The sequence below is a fragment of the Saccostrea cucullata genome, unplaced genomic scaffold (assembly GCF_032062105.1).
Source record: "Saccostrea cucullata isolate Sc308-1 unplaced genomic scaffold, CSIRO_AGI_Scuc_v1 ctg38, whole genome shotgun sequence".
In the NCBI taxonomy this organism is placed as follows: Eukaryota; Metazoa; Mollusca; class Bivalvia; order Ostreida; family Ostreidae; genus Saccostrea; species Saccostrea cuccullata.
In genome coordinates, this window is record NW_026937075.1 from 447061 (window position 1) to 471272 (window position 24212).

The 24212-nt window shown below is 35.0% G+C and overlaps 4 protein-coding genes across 7 annotated transcripts; 1 reads left to right on the forward strand and 3 right to left on the reverse strand.

Moving 5' to 3' along the window:
* Window positions 1-283: 283 nt before the first annotated feature.
* LOC134247231 (leucine-rich repeat-containing protein let-4-like) lies at window positions 284-2146 on the reverse strand. The gene is made up of 2 exons (XM_062729581.1): window positions 2082-2146; window positions 284-1970 (listed from the first exon to the last, which is right to left on the reverse strand). Exon 2 carries the CDS (start codon window positions 1957-1959, stop codon window positions 346-348), a length of 1614 nt encoding a protein of 537 aa, XP_062585565.1. The 5' UTR covers window positions 1960-1970; window positions 2082-2146; the 3' UTR covers window positions 284-345.
* A 1350-nt stretch (window positions 2147-3496) lies between these two features.
* On the reverse strand, window positions 3497-8816 carry LOC134247234 (S-acyl fatty acid synthase thioesterase, medium chain-like). 3 transcript variants are annotated; one of them, XM_062729584.1, is made up of 9 exons: window positions 8677-8815; window positions 8487-8538; window positions 6604-6763; window positions 6031-6169; window positions 5732-5831; window positions 5529-5607; window positions 5280-5373; window positions 5081-5163; window positions 3497-3691 (listed from the first exon to the last, which is right to left on the reverse strand). In XM_062729584.1, the coding sequence occupies exons 3-9, from the start codon at window positions 6734-6736 to the stop codon at window positions 3570-3572; spliced, it is 750 nt and encodes a 249-aa protein (XP_062585568.1). In that variant the 5' UTR covers window positions 6737-6763; window positions 8487-8538; window positions 8677-8815; the 3' UTR covers window positions 3497-3569. The 3 variants fall into 3 exon arrangements, with proteins under 3 accessions (XP_062585568.1, XP_062585570.1, XP_062585569.1); XM_062729586.1 differs by having other exon boundaries at window positions 6604-6801; XM_062729585.1 differs by lacking the exon at window positions 8487-8538 and having other exon boundaries at window positions 8677-8816.
* On the forward strand, window positions 8283-13681 carry LOC134247233 (uncharacterized). Of its 2 annotated transcripts, XR_009987787.1 has the most exons (11): window positions 8283-8415; window positions 8697-8796; window positions 9078-9195; window positions 9291-9488; window positions 9672-9902; window positions 10102-10254; window positions 10391-10483; window positions 10593-10752; window positions 10849-11016; window positions 11299-11898; window positions 12665-13681. XR_009987787.1 is itself a non-coding variant. In XM_062729583.1 (10 exons), exons 1-10 carry the CDS (start codon window positions 8385-8387, stop codon window positions 11769-11771), a joined length of 1725 nt encoding a protein of 574 aa, XP_062585567.1. In that variant the 5' UTR covers window positions 8283-8384; the 3' UTR covers window positions 11772-11905. The 2 variants fall into 2 exon arrangements, 1 of the variants encoding a protein (XP_062585567.1); XM_062729583.1 differs by lacking the exon at window positions 12665-13681 and having other exon boundaries at window positions 11299-11905.
* Window positions 13682-16356: 2675 nt separating this feature from the next.
* On the reverse strand, window positions 16357-23781 carry LOC134247198 (replication factor C subunit 3-like). The gene is made up of 7 exons (XM_062729540.1): window positions 23618-23781; window positions 21843-22048; window positions 21269-21363; window positions 20886-21067; window positions 20512-20648; window positions 18710-18878; window positions 16357-16762 (listed from the first exon to the last, which is right to left on the reverse strand). The coding sequence occupies exons 1-7, from the start codon at window positions 23702-23704 to the stop codon at window positions 16574-16576; spliced, it is 1065 nt and encodes a 354-aa protein (XP_062585524.1). The 5' UTR covers window positions 23705-23781; the 3' UTR covers window positions 16357-16573.
* Between the last annotated feature and the right edge of the window lie 431 nt (window positions 23782-24212).

Here is a 24212-nt window from a genome sequence, read left to right on the forward strand (position 1 = left end):
TTAGTTTCTTAAATCAGCTGTATAATCTTATGGTCTATAACCAAATTGGAAACCTTTGTTTCTTATCGTGCAAAACGAATGTATTCATTCCACTTTCATTTAATTTATGCGGCCATGGAAGTTCAATGATAACAACTTCTTTCACGTACTTTTAATTATCTTTAAGTCAACATGACTACGATATGCCTCGAAAAACTGCCGATCTACAGCCTTCTAGAAGTGTGCACTTGGTGTTTTACACTTCTGCTGCGTGCTTTCAGACATACAAAAACAGACTTAAGCAAAAAAATCTCAAAGTTCTATTATTGATTATCTTTTCTTTGAATTTATATGTTGCAATTAATCTTATTTCCAGCATTTTTGAAGAAGAATGCAAACAAGTAGTAACCAAACATTTATCAAACTTAATCCACTGTTTGATTGTATTGAGCTATTCGAATCGAACGTTCCCGGGCACCTTACGTTTCTCTCCGTCCGATTACAAAATGTGTTTAATTGTGCTGCCAGTTTAGTACTTCCAAGTTCATATACAGTGTTATTCAGCCAGCAGGAGCCTGTTAATCCCATGCCAAAAATAGTACCACTGTGCAAAATTTCTTCTATTTTACAGTCGCATTCGAGTGGATTTCCAGAGACGTCGACATAACGAAACGAACACGACGGAGCGCTGACGATGAATGAAATGTCGGATAAATTATTGTTGTCCAGGTCGAGGCCGATTGGATTCCGGAGCCTTGAGAAGGCCGAGGAAGAAATGTTCTGTAAACTATTGTTGCTCATAACAAGAGTTTGGACGGACAAGACAGAGAGATCGGAATCAAATGTTTTACTAGAAAAATGATTGTGAGAAATATCCAAGTATGATAACATTTTCAGGGGCGATAATGCTGCTACGGGAATTCCGGACACCCCAATGTCTCTGAGAAACAGAGTTTCTAGGGAATGTTCTAAGCCTTGAAACGTATCTGCGCTAAACTCTAAAGGATTACTGTCGAGCTCTAACATATTTAATGCGTATTCGCCATGAAAAGCGTGTTCGATTGTTCTAATGTTATTTTTCGAAATTCTCAAAAACAGAAGCTTCCTCAATGGCCTTAGGGCAGCTGTCGGTATTTGACTAAGATAGTTTGAAGAAAGTTCAAGCTCTTTAAGGCTGCCTTCTAATCCTGCGAACGCTCCAGCCTCTATCGAAGACAACTCATTGTAGTTAAGTATTATTTCTTCCAAATGTACTAAAGTTACAAAGCTGTTTGCGTCTACGGTTATTATGTCATTCCCACCAAGAAATATCCTCTGCATATTTTGCAGTTGTAAAATTGCAGAAGGTACTTTTTCCAGATAATTATATGTCAAATCAAGTTCCCGTAACGATCCCAATCCAATAAATGCCCGCGGTCCTATTGCTGTAATACTACACGATCTCAAACTCAGCTTGCGAAGCGAATGTAGCCTCAATTCTCTGAAAATATCATTTGGAAGAATCTGGGAATAGGTTTGGTAATTAAGTATCATATTTGAATCCAAAATAAGTTCTGTTAAAATGCTTAGATTCTTTATGAACATTAATCCTTCATTGATGGTGATTCGATTTCGTGCCAAATTAAGCTTTGTCAATTCCCCCGCGAGATGAGAGAGCGTTCCTATGCCCTCGGCCTGTAACTTGTTTGTGCTTAAGTCCAGTTCCATTATATTCCAAACGTCAAAATCAGATATGGATAGTGTAGAGATGTCATTTCCGTTCAGTAAGAGCCTTGTCACGTTTTGTTTTGACAGGGATGATAAATTAGGCATCATTTTTAGATTTGTGAAGCTGCAGTTGACGATGGATATCCTTTCATTGTTCCACCAGACGATCTCGTGGCACGTGCATGATGTCTGCTTCTCCAGAACGGGACAGCGAAAGACAGCCTGGGTGAAGAGGAACACCAGCGAAGCGGCCACAAAGTGCAACAAAATCATTGTCTGTGGGTCTGAAAACAAGCAAAGTGAGCAGTTATCTACTGACAGACGGATGGACAAATTTATTATCACATTTAAATCTTTTTTGTTCTTTTGAATTGGTTTTAAAATAAAGGACTTACTCTCTGTCGCCTTTTATTGATGTCTAGCAAATACCCACCAAGTACAAATCCATTTCTCCATTAAAGTATATAGCTGTAATTTGATATACTGAGAAATAAAGTACAGTCATTGTTAGAGGTATTATATTAATAAAGTTATGTATATTATCTTTTTACGATATTTTACGGCAAAAATAAATATTTTACAATTAGTATTAAATTGTTTGTCCGTTATCTATGCATGCACTGAAGAAAAAAAAAGTATCAATTTCAAACTGAAAGGTTATCGAAAACATCTGGGATTAGATATACGCTTTGGTTTTAAATTGTTGTGCTGCACTTTCTTTCCTACCATATTCTAACTCATCAATAGCATATTGCCATAGAACATGTAGTGCGAAAAAAAATTAAGATATTATTTTTACTCAGATTTCATTGACCTTACAAATTTCGTTAAAAGTAGTAGCTTCAGAACTGTACATAGCGTTATGTTTTATTTTTAAGGTGCCTCAGCCCAACTCTCTATCTTTCTTACCCAAATGTTTGTATGTATGTATGTATGTATGTATGTATGTATAACTGACATGACAAAAATAGTCTTTCTCTGAATAAACTTGAGTTTACGAAAAATATGGTCAAATACAAAAAAAAAAAAAAAAAAATAATAATAAAAACCATAACGCCATGGTTCTCTAGCTGCATGTGTACAGGGTGATCAATATATTCTTTTTCGAATTAGTGTCAATTTAATGAATAATTAGAAATTATATGACAAAAAATAACAAATTGTTTTTTGCAGATGAGATTATGTCTACAATGCTTACCTTTGTCGTGTGGTCATAAAATTCCCCCGTCACACGTGCGCGTGTCTTTGCACGCGCAGAACTCGTATACATTTAGTAATCGTAGTTTTTGAACTCTTAGGGAGTCTCGTTCACATGCGGCGGTGATTTAGAAACCATCATCGGGGAAAAAATCTGAAATATCCGATGTGAATGTTTCCCATCTGTTACCAAGTTTCAGAAAACAACATTAAAAAACGTGCATTAAGAAGCATGCAACCGTTACATTTTATTAATGAATTGTGATTTCTCTGATTTTATTTTTCATATCCCCCATTCAACTGTTGTGTGTTTTAAAGAATATTAATAAATTCCCCTGAAGTTCACAGTAAACGCGCACTTGCATGCACAGAGACCGTGGTAAAATATAACATCCGTCGTCGTAAGATTCCAGTTGCATCCAATCCGAAGTTATTATTCTCTTTGAAGGAAAACCAATAACTTTTCTTCAGGGCAAAAAATATTCTGACAAATGGGAAGGCGTAACAGGGTTCATTTAACTTTGAATATGTTATAGTGTTTTAATATTTAAAGAGCTGTATGCCGTCCGTAAATTAATGTTTTCATAATGACTGATTGATGAAACCAAAAAAGTTTTATATTTTTAATATGAATTTTATTGTTTTATGGCACAAAAAGAAAATCAATGTTATCATAATTCCACCGATCAAACGAGGCTTTTGGAGATGTACGAGATCAGGAGACTCTGATTGGACGGTTCTTTGAGGTAGAAGTGACCACCAGGCAAAAACTGAACTGTCTTCTCTCCCGAAGTTATGTCCTTCCAAGCTAAAATGAATGAAATAAAAAGGAAATATACAATCAAGCTCAATCAACGCACACAAAAATATAGACCAACAAATCTTGAAAATGAATATTAAGTTTGAGTTGGTGGAAGTCTGTGATAAATAATTCCCAACACGTCACTTGTTTTGACGCTTTGTTTGTTTCTTGGGATACCGTATATAAAACCATAACGCTACAAATCTGCAGCTTGTTCTTGGGTCCGACAAAACGCATGTTGCTCTCGAATCCAGTCAGTAAATGTTTTGTTAATAAGGAACACTGACATTTTTAAGATGGTTTGCAAAACTTGCAAACACAGATTGAGAAATGTTATATAGAAGTCCATTTGTCATAGTTTTAGTCAAATTTGTCTTTGACCATAACGCTACAGATACCGTAATGCAAAAAAGGTGCAATTTACGGCGAAAGATTTTTTGCGTACTTTTGGGGACAATTTCTCCACTTTCCAGCATTGATCAATTAACTACCTTTCACTTCCTAATTCTAGGCACATTATTTAAATAATCTGTATATTTTATCCATCTCCCAACCCTTTATAGTCGTTTCTACAAGTGATAAACTCGCTTGATTAAAATTATATGTTAGATTGCTGAAAATTCACTTCAAGCGAGTTTATTGCTTGTAGAGACAACTATAAATGGTTGGGAGGTGGATAAAATATACAGGTTGGCTACAGAATGTATTTATAATTAGGGAGTGAAAGGTAGTTGATTGACCAATTCTAGAAAGTGGAGAAATTCTCCCCAAAAGTGCGCAAAAAATCTTACGCCGTAAATTGCACCTTTATTGCATTACGGGATCTGTAGCTTTATGGTCAAAGACAAATACATGTATATATAAAACCATAACGCTACAGATCTGCAGCTAACCCAAGAACCAAACGCCGAAGGCAAAAAATTTGGTTCGAGGGTCGACAAAACGCATTTTGCCCAAGAACACAGTCAATGAATGTTTTGTTATACTTTTTATTTTTTATTTTTTTTGACATGAATGAATCTTGTACTGTGATGTAACTTGTGGTTTAACTCGGACAACTCCGTTACTGTCGAACACCAAAAAATGCAAATGAGATCTGGCTCCGCGCATTGTGTGACGTACATGTAAGCGGTCCAACATCTCATCGACAGGTCCAACATCTCAATCAGAGGTAGAGCATCGAATTTTTAAGACCGCTCAGTAAAACTTTAGAAAATATTATATTTTTGTTCGTATAGATTTGTAGAGGAACAATTTTTGAAAATCGAATAAAAACTGCATGTTTTGTAGAAGTTCTCAGACGATAAAGCAAGGCATCACCCATTTTTAAAGAGAGACTTTCACGTACAGTCTGTAAAAATGCTGTATTTAAATAATGTCGTTAATTTTTCTTACCCTCTAAATTGTGTTTAGCATCATCTTCACCATCGAATAAATGGAGAGGACAGGAGAAGGGCGGATCTGGCCCTACTGGAGAACTAAACATCAAAAAAATAAGTTCAGCTGATCATGTGATAAGAAAATAACTACTGGAAAAGGCTTTCTTAAAAAATGGAAATTATTATTTTTGCATGTATAATTATTTTTTTCTTACTCGAAGCCCCCCATCATGATGTAGTCGGCTCTGAGTGGGGGGAGAAAAAGTTTCATCATCTCGGGATCTGATAGCACCTGCTCAGGCGTTCCACCTATATGAGGGTACAATGTTAAGTTATTGGTTCAAGTGTTTTTAAATATAGTTGCCGGAAAAAAAATTGCTGCATGATATTCTCAATAGGTACTTATGGTCGTCTAAAAAAATGTTCGCCGGGCTTTGTCCTGACAGGCTGAAAAAAATGCATACCCAACTTTTTCAGAAACTCTACAAATTCTGCATCAGTCATATCTTTCACGTTAGGTTCAGAGCGTGTCCTCTCGGGGGCCTGAAACAAAACATTACATTAATTGTATGAAGTTAATTTTTCTATCGTTTAGATCAAACATTACATTAATTGTATGAAGTTAATTTTTCTATCGTTTAGATCAGACAGAATTTTATTTACTAACATGTGGTGCAGAAATTCCAGAGCAAAACATCCTCACTGGCTCCTTGTTGTATTCTTTTTTCATCAACAGAGCTGTCTCAAAACTAAACAGTGCACCCATACTGAAGAGAAAGTTCAATCGAACTTTAAAGTGCATATTCTATCATTATAGGTACAGTACGACAAAAATTAACTTGATGATTATCATATGATACCGTCCTTTTCTATTAAAAAGAATATATTTTAGTTTCAAATATAAATGAAAATTTTGCAAATTTTCTTAAGTTTGAATCAACATTACATAATCTAATGTGCATTTACCTATGTCCCCAAAATATAAGATCTTTGGTGCTGTATTTGTTGTAGATAGCTGAGCATGTCTCCTGTACGATCTGTTTAGCGTCTGTGTTACAGGGTTCCCGGAATCGAGACTCGCGGCCGGGGAGAGTGATTCCACAAACTAAAGGGTAAACAGATACTTGATTAGCTAACCTGAGTCAAAAGTTTATATTTCATGTCCCTGGAAGATTCGGGGTTATTTAGTTTTTAACATGTCTGTCTGTTTGTCCACAAAAAACTTAAACCATGTCCATAACTTTTGAGTGGGTGGGGCTATGGTTTCATATTTCACAGATGTACCCCTTGTGAGAAGACCTTTCTAAGGGTACCGCCAAATTTGACCTCGTGTCCTTGACCTTCGAGTTTGACCCACTTTCACCAAAAAAATTCCGAACTTAGACCTTGGCCATAACTTTTGAATAGTTTGGCCCACTTTACTATTTAGTTTGACTGCTTACTCAGGTGAGAGTTGTGGCCCATTGGCATATGTCGGTTAACATCATCACCCAAATCAAGAGTTAAATAGCCTTTAAATAGACTTTTTTAATCTCTTACCTTCAACAAAATCAGGAGTCATTTTTCCCCATTGTGCATAGAAGTTAGATCCTCCTCCAGCCCAAGGAAAACAGATTAGAACATAGTTTGCATCTGGTTTGGTATTCCGGCAATTAAGAAACTTGTCACCCATTCCGCACGAAAGCAACCATTCAAAGAGCTGTAATTGTCAATTAATGTTAATTAACCAAGAAATGACTAAAACGAAAACGATGATTTATAACTGATTTGGGCCGTGTAAATTCGCAAAAAAAAAGAGAGTGGGAAACATCGTCAGTATGTGAAAAAAGTCAATAATTTTTGCTCGGGGGGGGGGGCTTTTCAATACACATAAAGCTTGAATTAAATATTCTATGTTTTCGTCACAGTACATGTCACAAGTCCATAGAGCGTGGAGGGACCCTTTTTTAGGAGGAGCGTTATCATTTTATTTTCTTTATGGGATTTTTTTTAATTTGAAAAATCTAAGGATCCAAAGTTAATTGAAAGGAGTGCCAAACTGATACCAGTGTAAATGTTGCTTAAAATCTCTGCTTTCATCACTGATAACGGATGGAGTGATAATATTTTCAATCTGAATTTTCTGGATTATAGCTCTAATATTTTCAATAATTTATGCACAACAAAATTTCTAATTTTCATATAAGTATCAAGGATAAAGTTTACTATTTAAAAGTGCAAGGATGTTTCAATCAAACGCATCACGATATAAAATCAAATGTGAAATGCTATATAAAAATTTTAATAATTGAGAAAATATTAATTTCAAATCTATGTCCAGACCCCTTTAAAATCAGACTCGGTCTGATAATTGCATATCAAAAGAAGATGTGTTTGTGAAACACTATGCGCCTGGCGGCAACAAAATTCGGGAAAAAAACAATTTTTAGCATACAGGTCACAAGGTCAATGACCTTGGCGTCATTTAAAAATATGGAGTATGCATACCAAATATGAAGTCTCCATCTCTCATGGTATAAAAGTTATGGTGAAGGTTTTAAAAAAAGCTATATTTAGCATATATGTCACAGTCAAGGTTACAAGGTCATTGACCTTCGTGTCATTTGAAAGAGCTTTATTAGTGGAGTATGCATACTAAATATAGTCTCTATTCTTCATGGTTCAAAAGTTATGGCGAAGGTTAAAGTTTGCAGACAAAAAATATATTCTTAGCATATAGGTCACAGTCAGTGTCACAAGGTCATTCACCTTAGTGTCATTCGAAAGAACTTATGCACACCAATTCGGGAAATATGAAGTCTCTATCTCTCATGGTATAAAAGTTATGGTGAAGGTTAAAAAAAGCTGTATTTAGCATATATGTCACAGTCAAGGTCACAAGGTCATTGACCTTTGTGTCATTTGAAAGAGCTTTATTAGTATAGTATGCATACTAAATATGAAGTCTCTATCTTTCATGGTTCAAAAGTTATGGCGAAGGTTAAAGTTTGCAGACAAAGAGACAAACAAACAGACAAACAGGACAAAAACAATATATGCCCCGGATTTATCTATTCGGGCGCATAAAAATAATCTTGATAATTTTATTAATCGCATACATGTATGTTGACAGAAGCCGTAAAACAGAAGAACATGTTGGTGGAAGTCTATAAATAGATAAGGTGCTTCCCAAAAAATGACATCATTGGAATTTCCTTCCATTCGAATCTCTCTTGAGTTTTCAGAAGAAGAGAATGACGTCAGGAAAGATTTAATGGTGGCAACAACATTAGAAACTTGAAGAAGCATTGTTTTTGTTAAATATGTAGACCCAGCGAGTCATGTGGAGGTGGATATGTGGGATCCCACGAGGTAAAAATTACAAAATTAACTTTTTAACTTGCTAGAGTGAATGACGCAATACGAGCTGCTGTGGAGAGTACCTGTAAAATCTTCAAGGGCAATACAAGTGCGCTGTTATCAAAACGTGTAGATCTATACGAAAGAAGAATGGTCTATTAAAAGTAAAGTATTTCATGATCATCATTTCGAAGAAGTTTTATTTATCCCATGACATTTACGTTTCGGAAAGATGACATTCTTATTTGTCCTACAAAATGGCATTTGACCTACTTGTTTATTTTTGTCCACAGCGATACGGCAGCACCTGCACAATAAGAGACCTTACACCACCGCCTGTCTCGATGAGGAACAGAACAAACAAGACCAGAACAGAGTTTGTCACGCTACAAGGTTGGTGAAACTGGTCAATGACACCTGCCGTTTACCAGTTTTCTTTTGTTACAAACCGGAAGTAAATCATATTTCTATAGATAAGAAAACCCTTTAAAGTTTCCAAATTTAGTGTAGTGTATTAGTTTGAGAAGCGATATAGACATTGATAAATAAACACATTTTTTAAAGTAAAAAAAATCAACACAGGTTTTGTTGATTAAAATTAAATTTAACTACAATGACAGAGAAAGTTACTAAAAAATCGGAGTGTCTACTTTCCATTTCCATATCATTTGCAGAAAAAATAATTTTCATGGTAACCATAGAAATGACCAGGGAGGGGAGAGAGAGTGGTGGAATAGCAAACCTCGATGGAATTGCTTCACTTCTTCAGACACACTAGGAGTCTTAGGTTTGGTTAGTACCATACCCAAGAGAAATGTCCTGTTCATTACTTTATTGGTGAAGTTTTCATTTTTCATTAACATTGTTAATGTTACATCTACTTTCAGGGTGCAGTCGTATATCTTAGCCTACAGATATCAAGATGTCACCAGAAACTTCAAGAGAGGAAGGAGAAACCTGTACATGCCAGGAATTGTCTTCTGTCCCAGATATCACAGATTGTACACTGTCTACCGGCCACTGCACGGAGGCTCGGGGACCGGAAAGGACAACTCCAGGATAGCGGAAAGGCACCTTTAGAAGGGGTAGGTCATATAAGGGACTTCTAACATTAATTAGTTCTTGAGCAAGACTCTCTCAAATATGGAATATTTGGAAGAACTATATTTGAAAGAATATAGGTCATTATATCAAATTGTAATTCTTCAGTATTTCTTTAGCAATAGCCACAAACTATCATTTAACATTACCTGGTACATGTATAATAGGAAAACAAAGAAGATCCACTGGCAAAAGTGATGAACGACTTTGAAAATGTGGTACAGAAGTATGTGGCTATAGCTAAAAATATTCAAGCCCAATGCAAGGCTAAAACAGGGGAGATGACTGAGGCAGTGAGTATGTGGAAGGAGGCTAGCGATATGGGTCACTCCAGATCACAGTTCAACCTGGGCCTCAGCTACGAAACAGGTCAGGGGGTCACAAAGGATGTAAGAAAGGTACATACTACAGTTTTGGCTACAATTATCAAAAGTTTTTTTTTAAAATATTTGTATGAGGCAAAATGTTAGAAATACAGATAATGAAGACAAATTGTGAGTTAAGTGTGTAAATGTTAATCAAGATGTGCTAGAATTTAATCAGATAAGGGAGGCTTTAGGTGGATATTCATCTTAATGTAGGTAATATTTTATTTAGGCTGCAAAGTATTACAAGTTAGCAGCAGCAGAAAATCACCCACAGGCCACGTATAATCTGGCCCTGATGTACCAGGAGGGGGAAGGGGTGACACAGAATGAGGACAAAGCCATCAGTCTTATGGAGAGAGCAGCCGAACTAGGACTAGCTCAGGTAGTTATAGTCAACCAGACACTAAAGATCTGCTGTCGTAAATCTCTAAATAAATGGAGACTCTGAAAACACATCAAATTACATGTACATGTACAGCTGTTTGCAAGTGACTTAAGAAAGTGATACTTCATTGTAGGCTCAGACATACCTTGGAGTCCATTATACAGAGCAAGATTCTCAAGACTATAGCAAGGCAGTGTCAAAATTCAGTGAAGCTGCAAAACAAGAGGTACGGTTGCTTTCATTAATTAATCCATTTGAAAAGTTGATTGCATTCAAGAAAGCATTGTCAAATTACTATAATAGGACATTGAAGAATTCTTATTTATTACTTATAGTATCCAGAGGCACAGTACTTCCTAGGAATTTGCTATGAGCAGGGATGGGGTGTAGAAGTCAATGAATGCAAGGCGGCTCATTTATATTCCCAGGCAGCTCAGTCCGGACACGATGGAGCTCTGTACAATCTAGCAGTGTTTCATGAATATGGAGTAGGAGGTGACTCTATATTTCTTACATATTCTTTTCTAATTTTGTAGAGTTTGTTTAATAGGCATTGTTAAAGCCTAACTGGTTTTCATGATCTCTTGGTAGGATTACCAGAAGATATGCTGTCTGCAGAGGAGCTGTACAGAAAATCTGCCAAACTGGGAAACAAAATGGCTGAAGATAAAGTGATGGAAATTGAGGCAAAGAACGTGGTTAAACCATGGAAGGGAGACTATCCTAGCTGTAAAATGGATGAATTCCTCTCTGATTTAGGTATACAAATCAGTAGATCTATGGTCTGGTCAATACTGTAGAAGCACAAATTTTCGTGGGGATAAAATTTCGTTGTTTTGTCATCTAGAATAGTTTCGTGGGGATTTAATTTCGTTGTTTTGAAAGTAACCCTATTCAATATAAATTCATATAAAAGTGCTCGTTAATATTTGTTAAAACGAAATAAAGAAAAAATAGAGACTGCTTTGTAAACATCTTTTAGACTTTGTAAACATCTTTTAACTATGCAAAGAATATCAGGTAAAACTCTCTTGATTTCAGATCACTTCTCAGGTCAAAATAAAAACATCAGGGAATCTGAAGTAAAAGATCAAAGACCAATCATTCATAAAGAACAAACATCAGAGTTAAAGGGAGATAACTCCAGAAATTCTTTCCACTTGTCTTCCTCTTCTCCGTCTCTGACAGAGTATGTCCGCCAACATCTGTCTCAGCTACAAATCGGAGCAGCCCCCGCCCCGGGTCTTCTCTCAGCCCTCCCCTCTCAGGACCTAAGCGGGGTCTGGAACCCTCAGTTTGGGAGCCCTAGAATCTCCTCTCCTGTCGCTACTGCTTCCCCTGTTGTTTTCACCCTGGGGGATGAAGATGAGGAGTTGATGACCGTTAATAGCCTCAGTGCCACACAGACAGACATACAGTTCCACATCCTGGAGAAGAATCATCACTTCTGCTCCATGATACAGAAAAATTCCACCATGCCAGATCTTCACAGTCAGGCAGTATCCTGCGTTTGATGACTTCTTACGTTTGTTAAATGACTGAAAATTTTCACAGGATTTTTAAAAGAAAATATTAAATGACATTTAGTATGCCTTTAATTGCTCTTTTTCCCCCTTGAACATCATGTACATAGTCATTTTAGTTTGATTACAGGGCTCTCACACCACTTTTTGGGACTGGGGCCGGGGCCGTTCAAATTGGGAAATTATCGTCATTTTGGGAAAAGTTGGATAATCAAAATTCAATTAAAAAAAATCCTCAAATTTTGCTTTTCTAGCATTTTGTAATCAATTCAAATCTGGTTTTGAATAAACAGTTAAACAGAACAAATATGGGTACGTAGGCTATTCATGAAAGTACATTAGCTTTGTCATAACCATCTTTGAGTGTTGATATTGCGGTTTTATGTCTTTCTGAGTGACAGTCGCTAGTCACATAGTCCCGAATTTCCTCGATCACAGGGACAACTTTGCTTACCAATACAGTGCGAGACTGAACATGCCGAAGCGTGGGTGTGTTTCTAGGTGCAGCTTACAGTACTAATGTTTAAATGAAATGTCTAATTTTGAAACCAAAATGATGTTTTTTTTCGAAACTACATGACAAGATACTCTGCACTCATAGTTAGTACACATTTTTGTAAAAACAATAACCTGGTTCCCCGAACCAGTTTACAAATGCATTTGCCGCGAACTAATAAAATAGTGGTACAGTTTCACTTTCATTTGCAAGTGTGTTTTGTTTGTTGTTTTTTTTTTTTTTTGCAATTAAGTTTCTTAGACTTTTATTTTTTAATTAATATTTTGCTATGGAAATTGGGAAATATATACCTTTCTTTTGGGAAAAAAGGTACCTTTTTTGCATTGGGAACGGGGCCGTTGAACGGCCCCAATTTTAGAGAATCGAGAGCCCTGGATTAAAAAAAAAAACAGTTTTGCCTCAAAGCTTCACCATTTTATTTTTTTTTTTATTTTATTTTTTTCCTAAACAGCTTTTGCATATTTTTTGTTTCTTTATACATGAACTGTTCACATAATTTTTGTAATTCCATATCATGGCACATCTATAAAATTGTTCCAAAGCTCAATTGAATTTTCCTCTTCTCATAAATGGCTTTATTGTGTTTAAGCAATTCTTTGCCATTTTTAGGCTTAGGCTTGGCAGTTTTTGGTGTAATACATTTCTGCTATTGCAGCAAGTATCTCTGTAAACATTATTGAGTGATGTGTGTTAGAATAGAATTTTTGACTTAGTCAATAGATATTTCTTCATTGATTGCTTATAAAAGTGTATTAAAAATTCTCGAAAGAGACCAGTGTGCCAATGTTAACTTCATAGACAGCTTTATTTAGACATTCTGTTTTTATTATTTTTTAATCTAAATATTTGATATTGATTTATGTAATCATCAAATAAGGAAGATATTATGTTGAATCAGATGTGTGATTTTGAATTCCAACTCAGACTTTAAAAACCATATGTTACAGTTCAGGTTTTATTTTGTTATAATTTGTCATATTATTCACAATTTTGTTGTTCACAAAACTCAGTTTATCATAATTCATTCTACAAATATATGTCATTTAAGTAATACTCCCTTCATTGTAGAGAGAAAGTTATGCAGTTGATTTGGTAACCTGACAGAATGTTAATTGTTTTAACATGTTTTGTGTTCAGTTGTTTTGTAGAGTTTGAGCATATAATTGGTGCATCATTACTATGTAAGATGTCCATTTTTTGTTTCACTATATGCAGTTACCAGTGTGCTCTGTACCAGCACAATAATCTCACCAAGCACTAACATTAAACAGAGCTTGTTTTGTTTGTTTTTGTTTTGTAAAGGGGGGAGGGAATAACCAAATAATGAAATGTTCTTGTATGAAATGTACAATGTAATTTGTAAATAAAAACACCAGATTTGTTAGCTTGTTCTTCAACTTGTTATTAGATCCTAAAACAAAAAAGAACACTTGGGACTATATCTTATAATTTTGTCTATTTTATCTAAACTTCGGGATGATTTTGGGATTTTTATGCGCCCGGATCGATAGATCCGAGGTGTATATTGTTTTTGTCCTGTCTGTTTGTCTGTTTATCTGTTTGTCTGTCTGTCTGTTGTCAACTTTAACCTTCGCCATAACTTTTGAACCATGAGAGATAGAAACTTCATATTTGGTATGCATACTCCACCAATAAAGCTCTTTCAAATGACATCAAGTTCAATGACCTTGTGACCTTGACTGTGACCTTTATGCTAAAAATAGCTTTATCGAACTTTCGCCATACCTTTTGAACCATGAGAGGTAGAGACTTTATATTTAGTACGCATACTCAACTAATAAAGCTCTTTCAAATGACATCAAGGTGTATGACCTTGTGACCTTGACTGTGACCTATATGCTAAAAGTAGCTTTTTAGAATTCACCATTATTTTTGAACCATGAGAGATAGAGACTTTCTATTTGGTATACTTACTTCACTAATTAAGTTCTTTTAAATGATACCAAGGTCAATGACCTTGTGACCTTGACTGTGACTTATTGCTAAAAATAATTTATTGAACTTTGTTGCCGCCGGGCGCATAGTGTTTCACAAACACATCTTGTTTTTTTTTTTTTTTTTTTTTTTGAGCTTGAGATGTTTCAAACAGGACACACTTCTACATGTATATTTACAAGCCATTCACTCTCGGCAGTTCAGTGTGAAAATATATGTGAAGTAAATTGTGGACAGAATTTCATTTTTTCAATCAATTTGAAAATATGTATATATATGAACAAGAAAACATTGATGTAACCATCAATTGTTGCCCGGGAAATATATAAAGTAAACAATGGAAATAAGTCTTGATCATCAAACCGCGAATATTTTGAAAACTTTTAGTCGGATAAAAATCAAACAAAAACGATACCATTTTAAACTTGATCAATTCCTCATGTAAATGATGGCTGCATAATATATAAATTGAAGTTAGACACATGCATCACCATGCATATCAAAAATGTATTTAATTTTCAATTTTCGATTATGAAACATGAACTGTGCAGAGTACGTTTTTATGCGAGAAGTAAAATTCGATGTTCTAAAAAAAGGGACCTATCATTTTTTCGATAGTAAATGATAAGCAACTTTATATATAAAATATGAAAAACATAAATATTTTTACAGATTCACTTTATGGAAGTAAATATATTACCAGGTATGTATCTCGTAATTTATAAAGGAAAGAACATTCTGATTAACAATCTTTTCGATGTTTAGAAAACCTTTATTTCTGAAAAACTACTCCCGCCCCAATCCCCATACACCAACACTTAAACTTATATGTATAGAGCAGCCCGGTCCTCCGGGCTGCAATGAGGGTTGATTTAAAAGTAATACTTTTACAGCTAAGAAAACTTTTGTTTTAATGCCTTTAAAAATTGTTTTAAGACTATATAATTCTATACTAAAACAAGATGCCCAGGGCCATTGGCTAGGAAAAAGCAGAAAATTGATCAATTTAGTACTTGAAAGGATAAATATGACCAATCCCAGATTTGCTCTTCTTGAGGAGATTTTTGAAGAGTTTTCCTATATACATGTATTCGTATGTAAAACTTGGACTGTCCATTGTAGCCCCAACATACCCCAGGGGTCATGATTTGTACAAACTTGAATTTACACCACCTGAGGATGCTTCCATATAAATATGACGGATTATAGTTTTGCTTGAATCTACACTACCTGGCATTTATTCTACATGAGTTTCATCATTCCAAGCACATTATTGTTTTCATCCAGGCATGGCCCTTATTTGAACAAATTTAAATATCTTTCATCCAAGAATACTCTGTATCAAGTTTGGTTGAAATTGGCAAAGTATTTCTAGAGAGGAAGATGAAAATGTTCCATCATCAATGTCAGACAACGGACAAACTTTGATCAGAATAGCTCACCAGAGCCTTCAGCTCAGGTGAGCTATCAAAGTTCATTTCCAATGTTTTACTGAGCGGGCATAAAATAAATTTATGTTTGACTGCATAGTGATCGATTGATTGTATGTTGTTTAACATCCCTCTTGAGAATTTTTCCCTCACAGAGAAGCCACCATTTGCCGTCAGGGGCTACAAATTTTGTCCTATACTCAGCACTTGGGGCTAATGATCTTTTTCCTACCAGCACTTACTGCCACATGCGACCTTGGTTTATACAGTCTCATCCAAAGGACTGGTCCCCACGTCCCACAGTGGGATTCGAACCCGCAACATAAAGATCAACTCTTACTTCGCAACTCTAGAGCAGATGCTCTCACTACTGTGCCATGTGGGCTACAACTGCATAGTGAGATGTTGGACTTACCAATGAGAAGTTCAATATCAATCTAGGAAAGACCCAATAGGTGGTTCTTGAGAACATTTTTCTTATAACAGGTAATTTACAATCTATATCTTTGATCGCCTAAGGTGGCCCACCCAACCCCAGGTTCATGATCGACACTTAATGATCTAAATTAGGTCAGGAAAGATGTAAGTTTCAGCCTTTCTGCTAAATTGCAAAAGGTTGCAAAGGTAAAACTTTCAACAGATGCTTTTTATGAAATAAGCATTCACCAGTATCTACATTTCTGCATAATTTATTTCTCTGAGTTGTTTTCCAGGAACATGACAAACACAGGAATTCATGTGTTTTTGATCAATGCAAAAATATTCAATCTGAAATTTTCTTTTCTTTCACATACTCTACTTAATCGGCACTTTTAATGTCTACTGACATTGGCAAAGTCATATGATTTGTTTAAAAAATCTGCAATGTTTTTCCTTAGTCATTAGATTTGTTAGAAGAGATCTGCAATGTTTTCCTCCATGAATCGTTTGTAGATGGCCATGAACTTGGCTACAAAGGCTTCCAGATGATATATCGCCTTCTGTCCGAGCTGGAGTCGATGTTGGAAAAATGCAGCAGATTGCACCACCTCTGTTTTCAGCTCCCCATCACAGTTATTAATCAATTCTTGTAACAATCCCTGCAATGTATAATTTCACAGTAATGAGAAATTAACTTCAACATTAAGGGCCCTCTCTACACATGTGCAATTTTTTTGGACATTGAGAAAAATGTATTGTATAAAGGAGTTAATATTGAGCTTATTTATTTAATTTTCAATGTATAGTGTGGCATTTACCCCTAGGAAAAATGTTATGCCCTGTTCACACGGAGAGTTTAATTCGAATTAAACGTAAATTTACTGCGAATTAGCTTCGCTTAGCGTTCACACGGAGAATTTAATGCGAATTAGTTTACTTCGCATTAGTTTACTGCGCATTAAATTATCGCATTAGCTCCGTGTGAACGCTAAGCGAAGCTATTCGAATTAAAGGCAGTTGGCAAAATTCAAATGCGTCAGTCAGCTTTAAGTACTTGTGCTATTTTTTGAAAAACTAAGAAAAAATAATTAATTTTCAATGTGCATCTGGTGTGTGATTTGCAAATGACGTCATAATTACTGTCGAAGTAAAATTTTAATTCGCATTAGTTTACCGCATTAGCTGTTGTGTGAAAAATGTTATTCGCAAGTTTAGACGAATTAAACACAGGGTAAAAGACAACACAGTAGCAGTGAATAGAAATCACTGTTAATTACTTCCATAAAGAAAATACATGTAAATAACACGTTCAGTTAATTTATCTTGTCCTTTTAAAATGTTAAGAATACTTGAATTAATTACAAATTTAGTAGTGTATTGTAAATTTCTATTTTTTTGGAATTGTATCTGCAAAATATCAACGATACAGTACGGTTTATTTTTAGCGATGAGGGAAAGCTGAATCTGTGTACAGACACAGGAATCGTTCAATTCCCATGAAAGCACTGTTAGTATTTACTCAAAATTTGAGGTGAATTAAGAATAAAATTATACAACGTAAAGTTATGTCGAATTCAAAAATTTTAGAAAGGTAAGGAGTAGTGGAACAGTTCACAAATGATTACTATGCCCCCCCCCCCCCCCCGAAAAAAAAAATAAGTGAAACCCGTATATTACACTCGGGAAGGGGGTAGCTTTACAGCCAACCAAGACACTATGTGGTGCTATTGTTTATTGTTGATAAATTAAAAAGCGTTGTATACAAGTTTAGCAAAAATCATTTATGAAAGAGAAAAAGAAAAAAAAAACTTTTGCACCAGTGAGTGCTGGGAATATATATACACCCCCCCCCCCCCCCCGCTTTCATTTCATCTGTTTATTTCATTTTTTTTTTATTAAGACAGGTGTAGGACATTGTTAGACATTTTTTTCAGAATACGTTTTCCCCGAAGTATTTTTGTTTCAAAAACATTAAATTCCCACATGATTCTTATATATTAAAATGTTTTGCATTTAATCGTAGCTTAAATTAAAAAAAAAAGACGTCGGCAACAGCTGAATAAAGAAAAGAACATACACAATCAAATTATTTTTTTTTTTTGAAAACCAATTATATAATGCATCCCCTAAATAATTATTTTAAAATGATAAATACCTGCACGTCCACCTCTCTCGGCATTTCAGTTGCGAATGCTTAAAATGGGATATAATCAACTTTCTGCTAAAATCATCTGATTGGTTGAGAGGTATGTTCCCAAATATGAATGTAAATTGGTGAGGTCATTAGAAAGGTCATGTCACAAGTCATTTAGAATACTCGTTTCCTACTGTATCAGATACAGGGCGGGGCCCGGCTCGAGCTATCGCTCTCGCCTCAAGCCCCGCCCTGTATCTCTGATACAGTAGGAAACTCGTACTCTAAATATAACTTTTTTTTTTTTTTTGGAATCGAGATCTAACGGCAGATCACTCTAACTGCAGAAAAATACCTTAGAATCGGAACTTCTTAGTGTGCAGTGTAAAGAGGGTTCTTAAATTTTGTACGTCATAATTTTTGCAGAATATATAAAGAGTGTTATCTGAAATTTGAAAAAAACTAAGCTGACCTTCATAATGATGTCTGCTGGTATGCAGTGAGTCAGAAGTTCATAGAGACGACCCCTGACCTCCAGCAATCGCCGTGGAGATTGCTGTTGAATTATCATATTGGCTGTTTCCCTTAGATACACCTCCCAGTCGGGTTCTGATACCTCTTGGTCTGCTTTTAATGGAGTCCTGCAATGTATGGGGATTTTCACTGATCTTGCATTAGAACACATTTGCAGTCTTCTTGGTGTGTATGAAGAATTAATATTGAGATGCCATAATTCAAGGTCATAAATTTAAAGACATTGTTGAGAAGGAACAGCACTGGGTCATCCCATAAAGATTCTTAAGTCCTCTCAGACTTAAACTAATGAGAAATGAGTAATATCTGTAGAGAGTAATGGACATCATGCAGCTCTCAGTTTGATCTTGTCATCATTGAGGACTCTTCTGAGTTACTATCACAACTAATGCCTGTGTCATACAACTACAAATAATGCAGCAAGGGAATGACAATGCTTCTGCTGTTTTGGACTGAATACCGTAATTTCGGGATTATAGGTCGATGGGGTATATAGGTCGAAAGGCTCATTTTCAGCCTTAATTTTTGAAAAATCCTAAGATAGGTCGAACTTACTGTATAGGACGAGGCTTTGTTTCCCGTTTTCTAAAGATTCTTACGCAGATACAACGTATCAGAACAGGTAAACCCCTAAAATTATCGGGGTTATTCTGTTACATGAATGTATAAAAAAAATAAACAGGTACATTAATGAGTACAGCATTTAAATAAAGTTTTAAAAAAAAAAATGTTGTTAAAACTTCTTTGAATTGTGTTACTACTTATTTTTCTCCAACTTGCCTGTTCAATGCCTCCGTAGTTTCACACTGTTGTTAAATCAGAGGCATAAATAACACGTAAATATGTTATTATTTTAAAGCTATAATTCGGGAAATATCCGAAACCAAAGAATAGTAATTCCGTTTTCAGAACAACTCTGACACATTCCTAATAAATTTTATTTAGACATTATTTACCGGTGGACGACAATTACTTCGATGTCTGCCATTTTTATTTTTCTTCTCCAGGGATTTGCTAAAACACGCAAATGACCATTGAATGTATAAATCAAGCAACAGTAAAGAATTGAAATCATATTAAAACTTTATAAGTTTAATTTATAAATTTAATTGAGAGTACATTCCCAATTTGACTGTGAACATGAATTTCACGGCTTTGTTTGTTCAATGATGTGTAACATTAATACCCTATAACGGCACTTGGGTTTGTTAATCATGCCCCGCAAGCATTTAAACCAACACAGGTGTAAATCGCTTTATCTGTCGGACAATTAAAATTCTGTTAGAAGCCAATCTTTGTATTCCGTGTAAAAACACTACAGTTGTGATTGTGAAAATTTTCCGTATTTTAAATTTTGCGGTTTTACATTTAGTACACACTCGCGACTTCCTAACTTCACAAGATGGATACAGCATGATGTTAATGTTGAGGAATTATTTAATAGATGAAGCAATGTTGTTTTCCTTTGTCATCAACGGATAATTAATGGAATTCATTTTGTAAGAAAGCTATAGAATAAATATTTTATTGTTTAACGGGGCATTATTTTTTTTGCGAAAAATAATCAAGAAAGTTACGAAAGTGGCACAAATTTGCTTTGAAATTGTCATAAATTTTACTGATTTGGGGGCATTTTTCGTAAACTTGAGCCTTAAATAGGTCAAATTCTGAATACTGGGCGACCCAAGCGGTTCTGAGAAAAAAAATATTGACCTATGTTCCGTAAATTACGGTACTTACTGCTGAACTTTGCATGCTTCTGCCATCAGTAATGCTCTCCTGAGGTTTCGTTTGCTTTTCTCAGCTACTCTCCTAGCTAATTCTATAGGTATCGGACAACCCTCTTTCTTGCAAACTGTTTGGAGAATGTTTGTTATCTATAAGAGAATAAGAAAGGAAAAATATGAAACAGGATTTATTAATAACTGCAATGCCATCAGATAAAATTTTTATCTAAAACAAACTTCATATGAATATACTCAGATTAATTTCATTAATACTCCCACCCTTTTTTTCAATCTATTTTGTGTTTGAATTTTGCAATCTTTTTTTTAAAAAGTTGCTTCAATTCTATCCTTTAAATCAAAATAATTATAAGCATAGAAGTGTCGTACTTCTTCAAGGGTCGGAGCTGCGACCCTGACTCCCAGACATCTGCTGCGGATGGCTGGAATCACTTTACTCGTAGAAACACAGCAGAGAATCAGTCGGCACGTCGCCATGTACTTCTCCATCGTACGACGGAGAGCGTGCTGAGCATCCTTTGTCAACTTGTCTACCTCCGTCAGTACGACGACTAGAAACAAAAGAGGCAAATTGTCAACAGTAACAATCTTCGAGGATAATAAAGAATATCAAATCAAGCATTTATAGGAGACTTTTTAAAGTGAATATAAACAGAATCAAAATAAAAAATTCATTCTTGTAGATGTTAAATATAAAAGCACATGCAGTGATGTATAAGAGTATGTTACTGAAGATGGTATATAAAATAAACCTTTGAAGTCTCTCTGTGAGGAATCCAAGTTGTTTGTTTGTGCTACAGTTTTGATTAGTTCCTGGATAACAACTCTGTCTTGTATTCCAACATCACTGAAATTATTGATACATACATATTTACACAATATAACATGAATGCACATATAAACAAAATTTTAATGTGACAATGATTCAATTAGATTTTTGATAGATTAATTACTATATAGCAGAAATAAACTAGCACTAGCTAGAGGATTAATCCTTTATCTCAGATTGTAGAACATCATATTGTACTTTTTTCCATGGGGTCATAATTCCATGGAATTTCAATTTCTGTTGAATCTGCATGTAGAAAATTATGCAGATTTCCTAGACTGTCACTATATGCCTTACATTTATATTAAGTACGCTTGGACAAATTTCCGTGGAAAAATTGTGACTGCGTACATAGCGTAAATTAATACCACGCAGAAAAAAGTACTTCTACAGTATTTAAATCTGAAAGATGTAGGTTTTGGCTACACTGGGGGCAGCTGTAGAGAATTCCTATTAAAAAATCAATTCGTTAATAAAATTAACATTAAGCTTAGTACCTTGGATTGACCTCAATATGATAATTGCTGGATATGGTTGAGATTTCAATCTTTTTATTGGATGGGGTGGTAAAATTGTGCTGCTCTATACGTAGTTTTTCTACTCCTGATCCATACAACTCCCTCAATAGACACATGATGCGAGTCTTTTTTCCTGCCCCTGATGGCCCATAGACAAGCAGATGTGGAAAATCTCCTCCATGCACCTAACAAAATTGGTCAGTAAGAAATTTATTCTACCAAATATATTCGCATACATGCCAACTTTCCCGATTTTTTCAGGAGTCTACCGATTTTGAACCCTGTCTACCGCTTGTCTACCGATTTAATTTTTTTACCCCATTTCTACCGATTTTTTGAAAATATGGAATTTTTACCGATTGGCTTTGAATAATACAGTATTTCCGTGTGCAGAAAACATGGCTGTTTCAATGTTTATTGGTAGGATATCTGTTTATTGCCGCTGATAACAGGCAATCAACAAGGTGTCAACTGTGCTACCAGTCATTACAGTGGTTTTAATTGCTCCTGAACCTCATTAACAGTGTATATTAACCTAGACAATTATGCCAGATGTGGAAATTTTAAGAAATACACGCGACAGGATACAAACTGACAAACTTGTGAGAGTTAACACTTTACAGCAAACTTTGACAGTATACGTATAAACCGTTTATATAAGGTTTTCCAGTGTTGGAAATAAGGCATTCTCCATTAAATTATGATCTACTTCATGGAAAAGACACTGCCAAAATCCAACATGAAAAGATGTGCCTGCAAGTAAAAATTAGGACTGGGGTGATTCAGAAAAAGGAAAAGACCATGCCTTTTGCAGACTTTGAATGAAAAAGATAAAAATGACTTCTTAATATTCCCTCTGATTAAGAAAAAATAATTATGTGTCTGCAACAGTAGCCTTATAAACTTTGTAATTTACCAACAGACAGTGAACAGTAACCACATGGTAACTGCATAAACTTAACTTGCTTCAGCTTATTTGTAAAGTTTAATTTCCTTATTCATGTAAAAATCAGTTTGTGTATCACATTCTTTAAGGCAGGAGGTATGTTTATCTCAATATAAACATATTAAATAATTTCGAATAAATAATCATTTTTTTAATTTCAAATGATATTGTATTTGTGCTTTTGTTAAAGTTGATAGAGAAGAAAACACTTTCTGAAGTAGTGATAATATATGATGCAAGGTAGTAGATTGATATTAAAAAAAAAAAACTACAAATAGTTATTTTTCACGACAAAATGCTGCGAATTAGGAACTTCGAAAAATGTTGTTACGCGCAATCTCCCCCAAGAAAATTTTCAAAAGTTGGCATGTATGTATTCGATAACCACCACTACAACGGTAAAATACAAAATACTTATAATGATGTTTATGCAGAAAAAAACCCAGTTATTTAAACTGTTTCATCTACCTTAACTTCCTAAAGAAGGTAAATCTTTTTAAATAAAATTAATAATAAATTATTCTTATACAGTCAAATATCCAAACATTTCTTCTATATTGCTTGACAAATAGGTAAATAAACAAGTCTAAAATAGATCGATTGCAATGAATGAGGAAATCACAGGTACAGTCTTGGTTTATGAATATGTATGTACCTTATCGATATGTAAAAAAGTACTTTTTTTAACAAATCAGTAAGGTACATACACATTTACAAACCAAGACCCCAAGTACCTGTGGAGGAAATTCGAAATAATGAAACAAGTAACACAATAAGCACACGATCATTAACCCATATTCATACTCACAAGTTTCTTAAGAAGAGTAGCTTGGTCTTTGTGATAATCTAGCTTATTCAGAGACGACGGTCGGTGTTTGTCAACCCACAAACTCATTTTCTCTGTTTAGACAAAAAACTACACCCCAAACTTCCCGGCAAAATCGACGTCAGCTAAACGCTTGTAACAGGTGCTCCAAATGTTTACAAGGGAAGGCTGAGAGGCTGAAGACCCAAGAAAGTGTGAGAAACATGCTGATATGAAGGCCTAGTAGTCTATTCTGCATCTTTAAATAGGGCCTACCTTTCATGTAATATTTTCTTTGGACATTGTGGCAATTTTCTTATCAAACAAAAGGCTTCAGAGTTCAGACGAAGTTGCATGTTTGAAATAATGATAACAGTTCCCTCCCTTGTCACATCTCTCTATATTGCACATGGTGAAATAGGTTGAATATTATACAATTATTGCTGCTTTTTGAGGTCAATACAATGATTTAGCCATCTGAGGAGTACAATATTCACCGAGCCTGATGGAGATGGAAATTATTCAATCATATAATAATGATAATTATTTTCCTCCTTTGGTTTTAAATGTAACTATCATGATTATTTATCATTATTTA

What these genes read in the sequence shown, in the direction of transcription:
- LOC134247231 (XM_062729581.1), bottom strand. Translation starts at nt 1,959, where the DNA reads ATGATTTTGTTGCACTTTGTGGCCGCTTCGCTGGTGTTCCTCTTCACC.
- LOC134247234 (XM_062729585.1), bottom strand. Translation starts at nt 6,736, where the DNA reads ATGGGTGACAAGTTTCTTAATTGCCGGAATACCAAACCAGATGCAAAC. An exon ending in GACTCCTGATTTTGTTGAAG is followed by an intron (nt 6,170 to 6,603) that starts GTAAGAGATTAA and finishes TTTACCCTTTAG; the next exon opens with TTTGTGGAATCACTCTCCCC. An exon ending in CTGGAATTTCTGCACCACAT is followed by an intron (nt 5,608 to 5,731) that starts GTTAGTAAATAA and finishes GTTTTGTTTCAG; the next exon opens with GCCCCCGAGAGGACACGCTC.
- LOC134247233 (XM_062729583.1), top strand. Translation starts at nt 8,385, where the DNA reads ATGTGGAGGTGGATATGTGGGATCCCACGAG. An exon ending in AGAGTTTGTCACGCTACAAG is followed by an intron (nt 8,797 to 9,077) that starts GTTGGTGAAACT and finishes TATCATTTGCAG; the next exon opens with AAAAAATAATTTTCATGGTA. An exon ending in GAAAGGCACCTTTAGAAGGG is followed by an intron (nt 9,489 to 9,671) that starts GTAGGTCATATA and finishes CATGTATAATAG; the next exon opens with GAAAACAAAGAAGATCCACT.
- LOC134247198 (XM_062729540.1), bottom strand. Translation starts at nt 23,704, where the DNA reads ATGAGTTTGTGGGTTGACAAACACCGACCGTCGTCTCTGAATAAGCTA. An exon ending in CTACTCTTCTTAAGAAACTT is followed by an intron (nt 22,049 to 23,617) that starts GTGAGTATGAAT and finishes CAATTTTGTTAG; the next exon opens with GTGCATGGAGGAGATTTTCC. An exon ending in CAGCTCCGACCCTTGAAGAA is followed by an intron (nt 20,649 to 20,885) that starts GTACGACACTTC and finishes ATTCTCTTATAG; the next exon opens with ATAACAAACATTCTCCAAAC.